General features: G+C 41.4%; 1 protein-coding gene across 2 annotated transcripts in view; it reads right to left on the reverse strand.

Annotated features, from left to right (window-relative positions):
- LOC120518972 (alpha-(1,6)-fucosyltransferase) overlaps window positions 1–19,026 on the reverse strand; it is a 351,289-nt gene that overhangs the window by 21,945 nt on the left and 310,318 nt on the right. For both annotated transcript variants that reach the window (XM_039742018.1, XM_039742019.1), the window contains 2 exons: window positions 15,224–15,338; window positions 6,536–6,773 (listed from right to left, as the gene is read on the reverse strand). In XM_039742018.1, the coding sequence (XP_039597952.1) occupies window positions 6,536–6,773; window positions 15,224–15,338 (353 nt within the window). The remainder of the gene's footprint in view (window positions 1–6,535; window positions 6,774–15,223; window positions 15,339–19,026) is intronic.

Raw genomic sequence — 19,026 nt, forward strand, 5'->3', positions numbered from 1 at the left:
CATTTTAGTTTAATCCTGATATTCTGTACATGCATTCAATTATCATTTTTAGCATGACTCCACTACCTGTACTAACCACTACTTTCTCTGCTGTTCTTTTTCCAGTTTTCTGTGGTGGTAATCTGCACCACCATCACCTGATCAAAGCATGTCTCTACGTTGATAGCTTGAAGGACAGAAGTCCAGATGGCCATTATCATCAAGTTCTTCTACGTGAGGCCTGTAAACCATAAGGACTGATTGAGATCATTGAAAAAAGGGTCTGGGTGGTCTCTTGGCCTCGGAACCCCTGCAGATTTTGTTTTTTTATCTCCAGTCCTCCGGAGTTTATTTTAGTTTTTTCTGTCCTCCCTGGTCATCAGAGCTTACTTTATTCTTTGTTACTTAATATTGCCTAATCTTATTTTTATATTTTTATTTTTTATAACATCTTCTTTCTTCATCCTGTAAAGCACTTTGAGCTACATAATTTGTATGAAAACGTGGTATAGAAATAAATGTTGTTGTTGTTGAACCCTTGGGATTAATAACTGGTTAAACCTCCTTTGGCAGCAGCAACCCTGTATTTCAATATATTTGTGAATTCATCTTCTCCTTGATGATGACAAGCTGTTCAGTCCCCAAGTCAGCACAGAAATGTAAAACCACAAAACGATTCTTCTTTCTTACTCTTTCTCGGTCCTCATCAACAGCCACTGTCATCCCATAGATGCAGCCCCCTCTATCCGCCACCTCAGCCGGTACCTGTAGGCACTTGGCCTCGCGACCCCCTCCTTTCTCCAGCTCCCATTACCCCTCTCTCTCCCTTACGCCAGCTGCTACGAGTGCAGCAACCTCCCGTAGCTCCTCCAGCCCTCCATCCTGCCCAAGTTGCCCCCCTCCGCTTACCTTTCCCTAACTTGACAGCCGTCTTCTTTCTCGGTTTCATTCTTTTAATTTTTCTCCTCCTCCTGCATTAACCACACTCCCTTTTTATTCTCCCGGCGGGTTCTTTCTAATTGCTGTGCTGCTGTCGTCTGGTAATCCCTAATCAGCCCTCTCTCTGGTGCGGGCAGCAACACAAGTAAAGACACGGGATGTGCCTCCACTACAAAGGATTAAACAATTATAACAATCCAGAATCCGTCCCCGACATTTGTCTCACGACATTGACTGCTTTAAAGCGTGTCATTAACAGAACATACTGTAAGCAGCCTACACGCAGGCGAAGTGTCGTTTTCAGTCCATTGTATTCGTTTTGTAGTCAGTCAAACATGTAATTCATTGCCGAATTATTTAATCAGAGATAAATCTTCCTGTTCCTTTCTTTCAGCCCCCTAATTAGCCCTGTCAGACACTTGTTTTATTTCATCAGAGCTCCAAACATTCAAAGTCAATAACACAGGCGTACAATAAAGAGTCAATGCACTGATCCGCACTCATTTGTGACTTTTTCAATGTTTCACTGAACAATCACATTACAGAAAAAGGCAAGCACAGAGGAAGCAGATCCCCTACGATAAAGGCAAATTTGTTTGCTTCTTTCAGTCGATTAAGCTTTTGTTCTTTTGAGTTTTTAACATTAACCAAGCCTAGATGCCTGATGTGTGGCTCAATGTGGGCTGAAGCTCAATAACTGATGTGTGAGTCCAAAAGAGCGAATGCCAAACAAAAACACGTAACATGATATCCGTGCCTCTCATAGTGGTGTGTTGTTAGTACAGAGAGTGACCAAAAAATGAGTTCCACAAAACATGAAGAGTTAGAATTGCCGACTCCGGTGGCTACAGAGGCCAAGGTGAGCAGGACTAACAGCCAGTGTGGCATTTCACAAAGTTCAGAACGGTACTCTGCATTACCGGCCGGCGTTCTTGCTAATATAACACACTTGGTATATAACGGGATTAGTAAGGTTGAATGGCTTAGCTCAAATTGCGTGGCAGTTTTTTTATCATAAATGCCAGGGGACACAAAACAAGATAATATGATATTAAAAGGCTACCTGTAGTTAATGGCTCCATAATAACTCAGAAAATACTGAGCTGTACAGAAAGGTACAGGAAGAAAAATCAACAGCTCAAAACAGCTCCTTTTAATGGTAGACACATTAACAATAGAAGTGCTCACCTGGAGTTGTAAACCGAAGCCCATAATCACGACAGTAAATGTAATGTGCCCACATCCATGAGAAACTGGCCAAGAATGATATAAGTGGATGAATGCTATTTAGAAAAAACGGAGGAGGAAAACGAAGACTGAAGAGATGGATGGGGGAACACAGGCGTAACTTGAACACTCAAACGCAGGGCTGATTGAAACGGGAGCTGCACTGTAGGGGGGCATGGCACAGACCAGTGTGGACACGGTCTGAATAAACACATGTGTCATAATATCTGCTGTAGCTAAAGATGAAGGTATAACTGGTATGTCACATGTGAAATTTACACTAAACCTACAGTACATGCACATACAAAGACACAGGGGCACTTATAGAACCCCTAAAGCCATGATGATGTCAAAACAAAAGAGGTCTATTAAGGAGAAAACAAATAATAGGCAAGAGTAACAAAAAGACCCAATGCATGTTAAGTTCTGTATCTCACACAGTATACATGCTCTTATTTGTAATATTACAGCCCTGGTTACACGTGTAGGCATCCCAGTGAGTGGGTTTGTTGTTAATGTCAATGGTGTGGTATCTTTATTGAAGTTTTATTAGATAATCAGAATAGTTTGGGCAAGAAAGGGGCATTCTGCCCAACAAACTCATCCATCCTTGTCACCTATTGTGCCCTCCATAATCTTTGGGATACAGACCCATTTTACCTTGATTTAGCCCTCTACTCCACAGTTTAAAATTACAAATCAAACAATTCAGACTTAATTAAAGTGCACTTGCATTTAAGGGGATTTGCATACTTTGATTAAAAAATATCACAGTACAAACTGTGACCTGCACATGATTAGTAAGTATTAACAATCTACTTTTGATACTTCCTTATTTGAAAAATCTCTGAGTGCTGTTGATAACACTATCTATCTCATTAGAGGTTTGATGGGCTTTTATTGTTATGTGTACAGAAAAATCCATAACTGTGTGCGTATAATCAACATGCAACACTTCAAAAACTCTCTGATTAGTGAGTATGGCTACCTTACCTCGAAACATTTATCTTCCTTTCCCTAAAATGTTGGAACACGCTACTGATCATAATTAATGTTCTTGTGAAGAATGACTACCCTATTCAACTCTGCCACAAAATGGAAAGCATTCATTTTCAAAGTGAACATCAGTTCAGCTCTCAAGTGATAAAGGATAACAAACTGGATGAGTTTGAGTCCCATTTCTCTGTTGGTGATTGACTTTAAAATTGCTGTCGTAAAGCATTAACTAAACCAGTCCTCCATCATTTGAAAAATCCTGCACAACATTTGTCACATTAGTTTTTAATATTCAGCTGACTGTGTCTCCATCTATTCAAAATAATTAAAAGAGAGGCAGGTGAAGGGTCTCACATAGGATCATAATGGTTTTTGGGACTAAACTAGCAGAATTTACTATATTTTATAGCACCTTTTTTACTGACCTCCATTAGAGACAGGGTGAGAAGCGCAGACATTTGGGAGAAGCTCTGTACAGAGCTGCTGACCCTTAACATCAAGAGGAGTTGTGATGGTTCAGGCATCTGATAAGGATGCCTCTTGGCCGCCTCCCTGTGGAGGTTTTATAGACACAACCAACTGGGAAGATACCCTGGGAAGACCCATGACTCAATGGGAGGAATACATCTCCGAGATGGCTTGGGGACACTTTGGGAACCCACAGTATAAGATGTTAAGTGTGGCTGTGGAAAAGGACGGGTGGACCTCATTGCTAAAACTGTTGCCCACACAAGTTAATCTCAGATCAGTGGTGGAAAATGAATGAATGAATAATTAAAAGTATTCTTAGCATGTAAAACATACTGCATATACACTTATAATCAATATATACAGTACAGGTATGTCTTTACAAGTATGATATATTTATACTGTTTGTTATGTTGCAATACTTGTGTCTTAAGATTTTTATAAAGTACCTTTCTCTCTCTACTCTTATTAGATGACTCCTTATTCCTCTCCATACAGTAAGCCGATCTCCTTGACTGTTTCAGCAGTCTTTTGATTTTACACAGCACCTTTCACAAAGAACTCTTTTGTAAGGTGATTCAAAGATAAAGTGAAGTCAGCTAAATATTTCCCACATTCATGAATACTGGAAAGAAAAGAGGTGCTCAGGTTTGAAATGTCAGGCGACAATTTTGCAAAGAATCTTGCAGGCATTTATAGAGACAACAATATTTCAATGACGTCCATAGGAGCAGCAGTGCAGGACTTGTTTGTTCATAACACACTATTCTGCTTAGCAGCACCGATGGCCTACTTTCAGTTTTTGTCACCTTCGCTCCTCTGTGTCTTTCAAGATATCCGTTACTGTTTAGAGCACCTGGGCAGAATGTGAAGTGCATGCAGGCTTTTAAAAATCTCACAACTATGCCAGCTTGCCATTGCATACCTAAGAACTGTCCTGATTTTTATTTCTTTGCATATTGTAGACACCAGAGGGCACACCAGCTCCCCACACCTGACACACACAGACACAAGGCACAAGTCCAACAATACACTCAGGCTTTACTCAGTGGGAAATGCTTCCCAAATCATTTCCCACCAATGCACAATATATTAAAGCACAATATTTACAGTACACAGCACTTTTTCTCTCTTTCTGATCCTCTCTCTGTTTTCTCCACCTCCTGTCCTCCTCCAGCAAGCTCCCTCCCAAATCTGGCTCTCTGAATGAAGTGAGGCTGTACCTTTTATGCTGAACCCGAGAGCACTGCAGGTGGCCCATCAGCATGATCTGGAAGTACTCCCAGGTGGAAGCCCGACGGAGTAGGGCTCTATCACTTTTGCTGCCCCCGCCTTGGCGGCACCCACAGAACCCAACAGGTCTTTGCCAGTCTCCAATTCCCATGAAGCCCTGTCAAAATCTGAGGCACCGCTGCAACTCAGGGGGCTGCAATCTAGTGCTCCGGGGAAGGTGGTGCCCTGTGTATGTGTGTATTTAATAATGTCACATCTACAGTGTACAACAAAATTCATGCTAATGTGCTAATCGCTTTGCCACTATTAAGCTACCAAGTAGTAAGACTAACCAACTATGTGTGTGTAGAAATGACCATATGGCACTGTAGACTGCCAATGCCTGTCCCTGTGGCATACTCTGCTGAAATCACGTACATTTAATGCCACCCTGAATTTATCTGAAACTGGAAGGTTTGTCACGGCTGTCTAAGGACTTTAATAACTGAAGCACTATAGACTTTACTTTCAACAGTCATACAGTAAGTGTGTGAAGTTACTCGTGTCGCTCAGCATGCTGTGTTAAGTTGCAAGCTGGATGGTGGCGAACACCTTTTGTGTTTTAAGAATGCAGCCCTACAAGCTGTTCACTGCTATTTAATAATCACATTTTGTTTGCTTCATATAATGCATAAAAAGATCTTAATTTATTAACAAGCCCCTTTGTTCATGTGGGCTTTTCTTTGGCTTCTCTCTGGTTTGCTCCCACATTCCAAAGGTGTCAACGATTAGGTTGGCAGATGACGCTGAACTGGCTCCCGGTGGGTGTATGCGTGAGTGTACCCTATGACGGAAAGGGCCACGACTTGCCTTACAGTTCCAGCTTCCCACATCTTCATTTAGAATAGTGGGGTTTGGAAAATTAATGGAAAAAGAATGACTGCCTGACTTGCCATACTGACATTTGAGCATTAGTGGGGTGTTGGATGAAATGTGGTATGGTGGTAACAGCGCTCTATCAACTTAATGAGCCAGGAGTGTGAGCAAACCTTACCACAATTTGGACCGTTGACCCTCCTTACCCTATTATTCGTATCTCAGCAGGCCAGGCTGACAGCTCAGTCACTGCCAACAAGGTGCTGCACGCTGCACCACAGCCACTGCACACCAGACTAGTGAGCTAAATCAAAAATCACATATGGCATTTACAGAGTGGCACAGCTCTGAAAGAATGCAAAAATTAAAGAAAAGGCAGTACTCTCGAGAAAATCTACACAAGAGGATGCTGGTTTCAGAATACTGCCCAGGAAACAACTGCAGCATTGTTCTCATAATGTCTCAGACTTCAAGAAATGGGGCATCCCAATTTATCTTTTATGACAGCTCATGAAATGACACTTAATGTACCAGCATTACTGCCGCTTATGACTGCCTGGTAACAATAACCAAGGAGGACATTGCCCCATGGCTAAAGTGATTCAGTCAAGCAACAACAAGCATGACAGTTCTGTAGATTACAGAGGCTGATAATGCCACACTCGTCGGATGGCATCACTGACCCAAAAGACGTATTGACAAGGGCAAAAAGACCATGAGAAATCACCCACTCTGAGTCATGCCACTCCTAGATAATCCCTCATTGACATGTTACTTAACAAGCAACCGGGCCCACAGATTCCAGTTTAGTTACTACCTCCCTATACGTGCTCCTCACCTGACCAGTGGCCTGTGGATGCCCCTGCTCTGTCGGTACAAGAGTCGCTCACAGGTTTGAAGACAGTCTCCCAGCCGCTGGAGGCATAGCGCCAGTTCTGCGATTCCAGAATAAGCGTCCGTTGCGTGCCATAGGCAATCATGAAGCAGTAGACGACATGATGGAGTTGACAGCCATACCCACAGCCTTTGTTGATGTTGCACACCAGCTTCCGTGCCTTGCTGCAGTCCTTGGGGTTCTGAGACAAAAAGAAAAAGATATGAGCTGTGTAAAGGATCCTTTAATTGAGGCTGGCATCAAGTCGATGGCACACTTTTAATTCCTTAAATGCAACAAGAAATGGTGACTCTGGCTTCAGTGAAGAAGGAATGCTTCAAGCATCCTATTGGCACTGAGTAACACGACCTGCGAGAAGACCTCAAGTAGTGCGCTGGCGGTGCAACCAAACATGGCAACCCTCAGTTTACAAACATCAATCGATCGTGCCCTGTACACAGCAGCAGGATGCTGTTGCGTATCTTTGAAGATATCTATACTTTGTCATAACTGTATTCATGAGGATATTGTCAGGGGGACAATATCCTTATAAATAAAGGGTGTTGGATGTGGTCATGCCATGGCTGGTCTCTCAACCAGGAAAACCTGGTGTGTTTCAGAGACTTAAATGTGTTATAAAACGTAAGAGTTCCCAAGCGCTAAGTCCCAGAATGTCTAAAATTCCCAAAACTCAGCTAGTGACAAGAGCCAACACAAATTCTTCGTAAATAAAAAAATAAAAAAAAAATTATTCTTCACAAAAAGAACCCATCCATGGGAGATGCACAAACCAGTGCATATCTTTGTGGTGGTCCCAAGCCCAGATAAATAGGGACGGTTATATCAAGAAGGGCATCTGGTGAAAAATTTTGCAAGATCAATATGTGGACAACAATACAGATTTCCTTACCGGATCGGTCAAGGCCCGGGTTAACAACGGGGTGTTAGCCAACAGGGTGCTGGGGGAAATTGGGATGCTGTTTTCTTCTTAATTCTTTACTCATCACTTGTTATTATTATTAAAGTATTAAATTATCCATTTCAAGATTTCTGGAGTGATCAGTCTCTCATCACCCCTAGTAAAAGTACTTTAAAAGTAGCAAGGAGAAAAATTATAGTCAGAAAACAAAAAAGAGTCAAAAACTGGGAAACCCACTGCACTGTTACCAAAGCCAAATCAAAGTCAAAAAAGTCAAACATGAGACTCTAAGAAAATCAGTTTTAAAACAACAGAAATGATTGACAAAAGGGTGTTTTGAATCCGCAAACTTGGTTGAGGAAATGCCCAAAACGACAAACATTTAACCAGACACATTGTTACAACACCTCTAACAATGCCGTGCTGTTGTAATGACAGGATGGTAAAAAACAGGCTGTGATATAAAGGAGCAGAATTGCTGCAAAAACAACAATAAATAATTAAACAACACCAAAAATATGACTCTGACCACAAAACAAATTTCAGAAGCTGAATCAGGGCTTAAAAACCTCAAATATGAGTCTTCAGTCTTGCAAAAAGGCAAAAAGAAGCAAAGAAAATTTAAATAAAGACCCTATTCACAACTACACCGAGGTTGGATTTTTGAGGTAGGTGGTCTGTTGAGGCATCTATAGAGTTTTACATATTGAGTCAGAGAAGCGGGCATTACAGGAAACACTTGAGAGATGGAGTGCCAGTTGGTACACAGAGGAAAGGCATTGAAAGTACACACAGGCCAAGGGTTTGCAAATGTATTTAAATTATTCTGTTACCTGTCTTCAACAGGTAGTGTGACTAGTTATATAAAAAATGTAATAAAACACAATCGTAAAATTATGCCTAATCAAATAAAAGGACAGAACTATGACTATGTGGCGAGGGTTTAAAAATCAAGAGAGTGACACCCTACAGTGCTAAGGAGTGCCAACCCTGAATGAACAGTGCAGGTAAAATTGTAGACCACTGTCTCAATGCGTTTGACATGTTAAAGTGGCTAAAAAAAAACATTTTAACCTGAACAAAAAAATAAATGTCATGTAACTACTTCAAAAGTTTACAGGTTAACACAAGAATCCCTGAAGCCTGCGAAAATGTTTGTGATGCTGGGCCACCTTAATTTTACTCGCACCTCCCCATCACTCTGTTAAATGTGCACCGATGTCGCCTTGCAAATGTGTCAATCGGCGGCAGGCAGGCAGCCTGCTATCCCATCCCTCACTGAGGCAACTGAAGTCAGACACAAAATACCCACCGCTGAAGTCTTTGAAGTCTCTGGGCATGAGGTGATTGGAATTGTATAGGATAAATAATACATTATTTGAAATACATTCATTTTTATGTGTGTTCCATGTCTACAATGCAAATGTAGGATGAAGGGAAATGCGAGGCAAGAAATGCTGAACACATAACTAAAACAGAAAATGTATTCCTATATTATAGTAATAATGACAAAATGTTGACGTGAAGTGTATAGTGTGTGAAAGCTGAAGTCCAAATATCAAGCAAACACCTGTGTTAGGATATAGCGGGTTGGAAAATGACTGACTGACTGACTGACTTTCACAAAAAGTGTACTTTTTCTTTTTCTTCAGTTTTATTCTTGAATAATCGTTCAATTTACATGTTGCTGTCAATGTGCGAAAACTGAAGCCCAAATATCAATCAATACAAAATAAAGACGTTTGCATGCATGTGTGTTAGCGTCTGTCACAGTGGAAACGCGGCAGTCTCACAGGTATCTGCTTCGCTGGTGCAGAGGTAAGAACTGCTGTTTTATAATCAAGTTGTTGCTGATTCGATCCACGGTCCTCCCTGCTTTGCTCTTATTATTGTTACTATTACTGTAAATAATAAAAACATTATTTGATTTGAGTCTCTAACAACTCAACAAAACAAGTGTGCTTTTATTCAAGAATAAAACTGAATAAAAACCAAATTTAAAAAATAAAAATCACACATCAGTTAGTCTTAACATCCTGTGTAAAGTCACAGTACTTGGAAAAGTTAGCGTTCTTTTTAATTCAGTTTTATTCTCTCAATCACGTTCACGCTCTCCCGATTCGACACTGTTAGTTTTCAAATAAAGATGTGGTATAGTGAAACAGGTGTACTTTTATGTTCGATTTTTTAATTCAGTTTTTATTGTGAAAGTGTTTGGTTGATATGTGGACTTCAGTCTTCACACATTATACACTTGACATCAGCATTTTAGCATTATTACTATAATATGACAAAAGTTTCCATTTTAGCTATGCGTTCAACATTTCTTGCCTCGCATTTCCTGTCATCCTACACTTACCCAGATCGTTATACACACGGAACTCACATGAAATGTATGTATTCCAAATAACGATACAACGATACAACCCTATCCAGGCACCTCCCACCACGATAAATAAACTTGAGCTGTGGGTATTTTGAGTCGGACATCAGTTGCCTCGGTGGAGGTTGGGATAGCAGGCTGCCTGCCTGCCTGCTGCCGACTGTCACATTTGCAAAACAAAGGCGACATTGTTGCACAATTAATGCAGTGATGAGGAGATGCGAGTAAAATTTAGGTGGTCTGGCATTACAACTATTTTCTCAGGTTTCAGGCATTATAGTGGTAACACTTGCTAATGTTTCAAAAATGTTGAATTAAGATACCTCTGTAAATATTTTGTATTGACTCTCTTACAGACCTTGCATACAGGCTTGCGTGTATCTTGTGGTTTTCAAAGTATTTCCAGACAACACTCTGGTTATTCACTTTGTCAGTTGAGTGTGCTGGTGATGGCTGAGATGTTGCTGAAGTCGCTATCTTGTTAACACTTGTGAGTGGATGGAAACAGGGCTGCAACACTAGTCATGGTGACCGGGAAGTGCATTCGTAATGCAGGCTGAAGAATCAATGCCATGAAAAATGTCATTTTAAAATGTTCAAACCTACACTGATCGATATTTCGGTACTTCGGTACAACTCCAGAGCAAAGTACAATCCCTATCTGACCAGAGTAAACTGCAATTTCTGTGCCACTTCGAGAAAACCATGAAGGCATTCCTTGTGTAACAAAATTATGATCTTACTGCACCACATAATACAATTATCTCTTATACAGTAAACTGTGATATAACAAATATTTTAGATCTTTAAATGCTGATTTTGAAAGTTGCGATTTCCATCTCTCACATTTATTTCAAGATTTGAAGAGCAACAGTTGTGGTAAAAATTCTGTTTCTACCACCATTTTGTTCTGTCAATGTGGCATTCCCACTGTTATGACACAGGTCGGGTTACATGGGACATGGCTTCAGCATCAGTTACTGCAAGAGCTTAAAAGGTCTTGTTTGACGGATAAACACCCACAAGACTTTCTTGTGATTCTTCATTTAAATTCCTTTGTCTGGCAACGACCCTGTGGCTTCGATTTTGATTCTTGTTTTTTGTTTTGACGATTAGATTGGCACGATTTCTTGGTTTTTGGTCCTTGGTCATTTCTCTAAATACACTCTCTCCTGTTATTCGAGACTGCACACTAACACCATCTTGTAGGAGTAATAAACGATGTCTATCAGCACTAGAGTAAACCACAAGTAAAGCATAACACTGTTTCGAATAGGCTACCCACTGGAATGAGGCATGATGCCTTCCTTACACTCCTCCTCATGGTAATAAACTGCTTAATTATATCCATAACAAAAGTGAAAAACTACAATGGAGAAAACTACAACGGTCAGACCATCACCATTCTTCAGTCACACATTCTCCAACTGCTCCTCCATGACCCACTCTCCTGTTTGAACATTTATGTGCTGCAGCCTGTCTAGTTTCAATGGACCCCCTGTTTTGACAGCATTCTTGAAGTCAAGTCTTCTCCAAATCCTCTTTTAGTCTGTTACTGCTGCATCCTTTTTCCTTCCACAGCTGGGCTCACTCTGTGAAGTCCCTCATAATGGTGTATATTTAGAATGGCACTATATAAAATAAAGACAGACTGACTGACTGAATGATGGTCTGTTCTAGAATACTGTGCACTTTAGCAGTAGATATACTCTCCAGGTTGTTGGCTGCTACCAGAACTTTGGTGCTCTCAAAATGGCCAGACAGATGTCTACCAGTATCTATGAAGGTTTGAGAAAAGCGTTCCATCAACCTAAAACAGCCCTTTCTTGTCCTTTTGCCTGCAGGCTTAGTGGTGTGTGTGATCCTATCAGCCATGACCAAAAGCATACTGGCTGCATTATGTACTGCTTGCACTTAACACTTAACTAGCAGTTCTCACAGACCCGGCTCTCTGATGGAGAAGCACAGAAATTGATTTTGTGTTAGCGTCACCGCTCCATGGAGGAATAAGTAACGAATGACAGGTAGAGATAAATGACGGGAGTGAGTCTCAAAGAGGCGGCAATGCAAGGTGCGCGAGAAGATTAATGAGAGTGTCGCGGCCCGCAAAATGAAAAGGTTAATCGGCACGGCTCCGCTCTCAGGAAGACAAACTCATTAGGCACACCAGAAAAAAAAAGACGACTGTGACGATTGTTATCACAGAAAATTTATGTGCCCCAATGTCCAGGATGTTTCCAGTGGATTTAAAAAAAAGCCACGCAATTCTTATTAACAGAACACTTTGCACTTCAGGCTTCGGGACTGGACCACAGCAATGCTGGGGTTGTGAACCTGTCATTCCAGGTTCCTCAATAAGGACAGAGGCAAAATAAAATAGATGAGAAAGTTAAGGTAAAAACAAAAATAAACCTGCAGTGAGATGATGTACATCAGGAGTTGCATCACCCTCTACTACAAGACGATGACAACAATGACGGAGAACGGAGGACACCTGGCATGATAGCCTCTGTGTAAGAGATGTCATTGGCTTGTCCTCCAAAGCTTTGCTTTCCAGCACCACAGCACACCAGGCCTGCTTCTCTCCGTTGTATTACATTTCTCTGTCTGTCTGTCGCCTTTTCTATCTATCTATCTATCTATCTATCTATCTATCTATCTATCTATCTATCTATCTATCTATCTATCTATCTATCTATCTATCTATCTATCTATCTATCTATCTATCTATCATATCTCCTCAGTCTGTCAGTGGAGTAGGACAGTGACAGCAGTCTGTCGCTGAAGCTCCTCCTCTGTCCGGAGATGATCCTGTTCAGTGGATGCAGTGGATTCTCTATGATTGACAGGAGCCTGCTCAGCGTCTGTCGCTCTGCCACGGAGGTTATACTGTCCAGCTCTGTGCCTACAATAGAGCCAGCCTTCCTCACCAGTTTGTCCAGGCGTGAGGTGTCCCTCTTCTTTATGCTGCCTCCCCAGCACACCACTGCATAGAAGAGGGCGCTCACCACAACCGTGTGATAGAACATCTGCAGCATCTTATTGCACATATTGCGGGACGCCAGCCTTCTAAGGAAGTATAGTCAGCTCTGTACTTTCTTACACACAACATCTGTAATGGCAGTCCAGTCCAATTTATCATCCAGCTGCACTCCCAGGTATTTATAGGTCTGCTCCCTCTGCACAGTCACCTCTGATGATCACGGGGTCTATGAGTGGCCTGGGCCTCCTAAAATCCACCACCAGCTCCTTGGTTTTGCTGGTGTTCAGGTGTAAGTGGTTTCAGTCGCACCATTTCTATATCTATCTATCTATTATATAGTGCCTTTCCTATCTATCTATCTATCTATCTATCTATCTATCTATCTATCTATCTATCTATCTATCTATCTATCTATCTATCTATCTATCTTCATTTTTTTTTACGGTGTTTCTCACATGAATTTCATTCTTGAATTTACTTTGTACGTTTCGCTCAAGTCTTTAAGTAATTACCTATGTCAACATTTCTTTTATATGACACCTTTTCTCTGTATTTCTCTTTCTTTTTCACATCACCCTTTTCCTGTTGCTAACCCAATCTTTATTTCAAAGATGTTGTTAGGCCAGCCTCATTGCCTGGAGTCTCTGTCCTGTTTCTAGTTGTTTCATTGCCTGTGGTGTATTTTTATGCGTTTCTCACAAGTCCCTTCTCCTGAGTGTCTTTTGCCTCAGTCGACAGGGTGCCATAAGATCCAGCACCGTACAGTGAGGCTCTATGGTGAAGGGGCTAAGGACCTGGACTCCAAACCAGAAGGCTGCACACACCGTGTGAGTGAGTAAATCATTTTAAGCTGACTGCACTCTCGGTGTAACAGAATCAGAACTTACGTGCGCTTGTTAACATGTGCTTGGATGGTGTGCGCCATACTAGTTTAAAGGCTGTTTTCTTAGTATGGTGGGGGAAACATCAATCTTTGAGATGTCTAATAGAATTTTGAAGGAGGCCCAATCAGTGCTCTAATAAAGACAGCATTTTCAGTTTGAAAGGCACTTCATTTCACATGTCACTCTGGGCACTGACTGAAAAGGCGAATGAGCTGCTTGGTGACAGGAGAGGTACAAGAAGCTGGACGTGACCTTTGTGGCACCACATTTTTTTAGTGCATAGTGATGTGGACTGAGGTCAAAGTATGAGATGAAAAATGCTCCAAAACTGGCATGACAGGCAGGAAATGAACACAGCCTTGGACAGGCGACCAAAGGGCAAGTACATATTGGATGAGTCTGTGGTATATGAGGCCTGTCCCTGACATAAGACAAAGTCATAGTATAGCTAAAGCTAAAAAAGACTGGAAATGTACACCTCACGCTCTCTTCACTTAACCTCTTGACACCTCCTGCTCTTGACTGCAGGAGAGAGAAATGTCTGCACTCGTTTAGAAAATAAACATAGAAAAGTGAGGGGACCTTAATCAGATAAAATGTGTATTGGTGCTGCTTTGGAATTCTGTACAGCATCTTTTATATTGATGGCAGAACTGGTGAGGTCCATATATTCAACTGACATTTTTTGATTTCAATTGCTATCCTGGCTGGCTAGTTCACTGCCAGAATGACTGCAGCCATTTAAATGTGGCAGACCTCAAATGCGGGGCCCACTAAATTTACAAGTCATAAAAAACTGAATGAAGCAGACATGTGCAAAACACTCCATTACAGGTAAATTCATGGGGGTCTTTGACTGGCTTATTGGCCCGGCCGGTGATAGCTTGCCATCTTATAGCTGTGCAAAGTGTGCCAATGGAGGCAAAGGTAAGATCCTGAATGTGAGTCACGTATGGCCAGTTTCATGGCTACATCAACCGCTCCTTCTAGTTATTTGGCATTGAGTTTTACTGATTACTTCTGGACACAGAAGGTCAATGGGAGACAAACAGCCTCTGGCTGGAGACTTGAGAAAGCTTCCACTAGATGGCATCATTTCTTCTAGATATAATTTCACATACAGGAATGGGTTTAGGACGTTATGCAAAGTAGATGGGGAACCAGCCTCTCCTGACTATAGCAAGACTACAAATAGGTCCCTGCCAAAAAAAAGACTTCATGGATGACACCAGGAAACAGTTTACCATTACATAGAAATGTCCAGAGCCTGGTTTTCTACCCAGATAAAATAATGCCCAGTTTGCTACCACTTACTATAAAACAGGAATGTAAAGGCTAACTTGATTGCCTTATGCCAATGAGGCTGGATGTGTGAAAGCAAATAAAAGAACACAAAGCAGAAGACTCAAAGATCTCCTGGTGTTTGTGTTAGAAGTGCCCCAAAGCTGTAGGCCACATGCAGTGGAATCAAAAGAAGGTTCACCTGTAGATACGTTATTCGGTTTTGAACAAGGTTGGAGAGATCTCTGGCTTCCTGTTCTCGCCAGTCCCCGGCACCATCAGCCTGACTGAGGTAGTACACATCTGTCATTATCGACCTGCAAAAAAACAAACAAAAACAAAACACAGAGCCTTAGTGGGACGTACCATGATACAAACTTATGAGTCTCTAAGCTCTACACTGTGCTTGATGCTACAACAAGGGTCAGCTATCACTGGCAGACAGTTTATCAGGGAGCTGCACTCAGGACTTGATCGCATTTTCTTACGGTTTCCTTTTCTATTTCTAACCACTACTCATCACCATTTCAGTTTTAATTTCAAACACTCTGACTTATCTAAGCTACGAGGGTAGTGGAATTCCAATGAGTCAGCGAAGTGTTAAACCAGCAATGCTTATAGTTCTTCCATATTGGGTTGATTCTTCACTGAACAACATGAAATCCACAGCCCCTCCCCTACCACCAAGTGACCCAGTGGCATGAGAACATTAGATAAATTGTGACAACGATTGGCCATTCAGCACAACAAGCTCATCCGTCCCGTTCACCTCGATTGTCCAAAGTAACATCAAGCACAGATTTGAAGGTTCATAAAGTCCTGCCTTGTGCCCTGTGTTGGCTGGGATTGGCTCCAGCAGACCCCCGTGACCCTATTCGGATTCAGCGGGTTAGACAATGGATGGATGGATGGATAAATTCCTACTCTCTGCCACTCTGCGTGGTCACTAATTCCACATGTCTTTCTTACATGTGTGAAATCTGCTCATAACAAGTTTCCACTCGTGTCCCCGAGTTTTTGTTACAGACTTCATTTTCAAGTAAGCCTTGACCCACTGCACTGATTCCTTTCATAAATGTAAACACTTCAATCATGTCACCTCTTAATCAACTACTTCAAGCTCTCCTCATAGCTCACAGAATCAGCCTCGTCATTCTTTTCTGTACTTTCTCTAGGGTTGCTATGTCTTTTTAGTAATATTAAGACCAAATCAGAAAACACTTCTCCAGGTGAGGCCTCACTAGTGTGTTATATAACTTGAGCATAACCTCCCCTGACTTGTACTCCCCAGATCGTGATGTGTAACTGAACATCCTTTCAGCCTTCTTGACCACGTCTGTACACTGTCTGGTTGTTGACAGTGACCAGTCCACTACCGCTAGGACTCCCAGGTTCTTCTCATTAGCAGTACTTTCTAGTTTCACACCTCCCATTGTGTATTCAAATCTAACATTTTAACACATCACTAGAATATCAAAACATTGAGAAAAGTTGTGACGAAAACAGGCCATTCAGCCTAACAAGCGTGTCCATCCATTGTTCGAAATAACATCAAATTGATAAATGAAGGTTCCTGAAGGTCTCCATTACGCTACTTGGTCATGTATTCCATGTGTCTGTGGTTCTTTCTATAAAGAAAAACATTCTAACATTTGTACGCAATCTGCCCCTGACAAGTTTCCAAACCGTGTCCTGTGTAGTTGCATTACTTGTGATGGTGTGCCAGGCTTTCTGAAACCCTCACTACATTCAGTATGAACTTTGTAATTCTGTAAACTAAACAAACAGAACACTAAAAAGGGTTAAGGACCAACAGGGGTGCCCTGTCTAACAACGAAATGGAAAAGCAGGAAGAACAAGGTGTCTTGGATCCTCATAAGCTCTTGGTAGAAAGGCTCCTCTGTCATGGAGTTCTGCTCTATAAGCAAGTGTGGCCCAAAATGGGGGCCAAGATCCCACCCTGTAGTTGTTTTAATAAGTCCCGGGGAGAAAGGGGCAGCGTACAGGAAGTGACTCATCGTCTTTACTTTAAGGAAGAGAGAAAAGGTGGTAATCGACTGTTTAGATCTTACCCTATAAGTGGTGTTCTTACTTCTGTCAAGCCATACGGGAAATGACTCATTGTGTGCGAAAGAGTGGTAAGTAATTACTTTCGTTCTGCCCTACGGTTGGGGTTCTAACTTCGGTTGAGCTCTTTAGTCGCTTCCCAAGCTCTCGTGGGTGACACCTTACATTTTTGCTTTTTAGGTGTATTCTTAGCTTTGCATAACATGATGTCTGTTCACATTCATTGCATGATTGTGTGGAAATTATTGGGAAGTGTTAGACTTCGCCTGTCTACATTCAATGTTAAGCAGTTTCTGGCTTTTCTTTCTAGTTCTGGCCTCTCTGTATTTCCAGTTTTGCTTTTTGGCATACAACCCAGTCAGTGCAGATGACACAATTTCATCGTTATCATTGTAAAGCTATGCATGTGGTGTACAGAGTTGAGAATTGAACACATTATCGTAATCTAATTACATTTCCCGTAGTCTCACATGTACAGTTTAAATTATTGTAATCAAATTACTGTTATTGACTTGGCCAGAGTTTCATCACTTGCACTACAGAAATGTTTCTAAACTAATCAGATGTAAATATCGTAGATGCCTCAAAGGACAAGCGTGTTTCCATTTCCCATGGTGTTCGATGAGGCGATCGTCGTCCCTTGCACAGCTGCACTGTTGTTACGCACGTACACAAGTACATTTTAATTGTATGTTGCTCTCAGGTCTGTACCGGAGGTGTGTGTTATTTAACAGCACTGCGTGAAAGCTCGTTTTACTTCATGACCGTAATGAGGTCAACAATGTCTTTATTAAGAAATAAAGGTTTTATGGCTTTATCTGAAAGATAACAGCCTGCCAGTTTTACAATGCATTGAAAGAATATGAATAATGGGAAGAATTTAATTCTAGCTTTAGAGAAATGGAATGAAATGAACTGAAGTGTGTGCTCAGGAACTTGAATTATTAAATGTATGATAGGTTTGTTAATACTTTTTGTTCATTGTGACATACAGCCTCTTCATCAAATAGACGCATAAATGCCTTTACTGTCATTGCATTTAAAATCAATAAACTACTGTGCATCCGTTGGAAAGGTTGTTACTGCTAAAAACTATTTAACAACTCTCACAAACAAAGTAGAAAAAAATATAAAAATATTGCACAAGTGGTTGACTGAAGACAGTATTTCACATAATAAAGAAAACTACACGTAAGGCCCTCCAGCTGGGGGTCATTTTTTTAACTAAGTTCAGTTCAATGATGGCTCCAGAATAAAAGTTATTTTAAGTTAAGTTATTATAAGTCCCAATACAAGCAACAGGGTCAAAAGATGATGGCATGGGTGGCAAAGGTGAGCCGAGTTTTCACAACGCTGCCTGCATTGTGAAGGCATTGTGATCTAAAAATGTCCTCCAGTGAGGGCAAATAGTCATGTCATGGCATTTTCCAACCCACCTAATCCAGACCAGGGGTGTGTTTGACGGAGTTTATTCCAGCTTACATAGGGCACCAGGGTGCTAATCCATCGCAGGGCGAACACACACACACATGCACACAAACAAACACACACACAGACTAAGGCAAATTAAGCTTTGCCAGTTCACCAAACCCGCAAGTCATTGGACTGTAGGAAGAAAACCAGTCACACACTGGGAAAACGGGCAAACTTCAGGACCCTGAAGGCAAACCCTGGTCTACTGACTGTGTCGCACCATCGTGCTGACCAGGTTAAATGGTGTGCAGGGATATTTTTACCCAGAGTTTACCACTCTCTAAAAAGCTTTCTGCATCATAAACAACCATAAATCAAAAAATAACAAAAAAAACCCTGAATTTACAGAGGTTAAAAACTGATAAATGTCCAATCAAATAAAAATTTATAAGCGTCATAGGCCACATAATGTAGCACCAGATCATGACATGCATTCCAATTCTTTTCATTGCAGTTCTTTAATGT

Source organism: Polypterus senegalus, chromosome 18, assembly GCF_016835505.1.
Source record: "Polypterus senegalus isolate Bchr_013 chromosome 18, ASM1683550v1, whole genome shotgun sequence".
NCBI lineage: Eukaryota > Metazoa > Chordata > Cladistia > Polypteriformes > Polypteridae > Polypterus > Polypterus senegalus.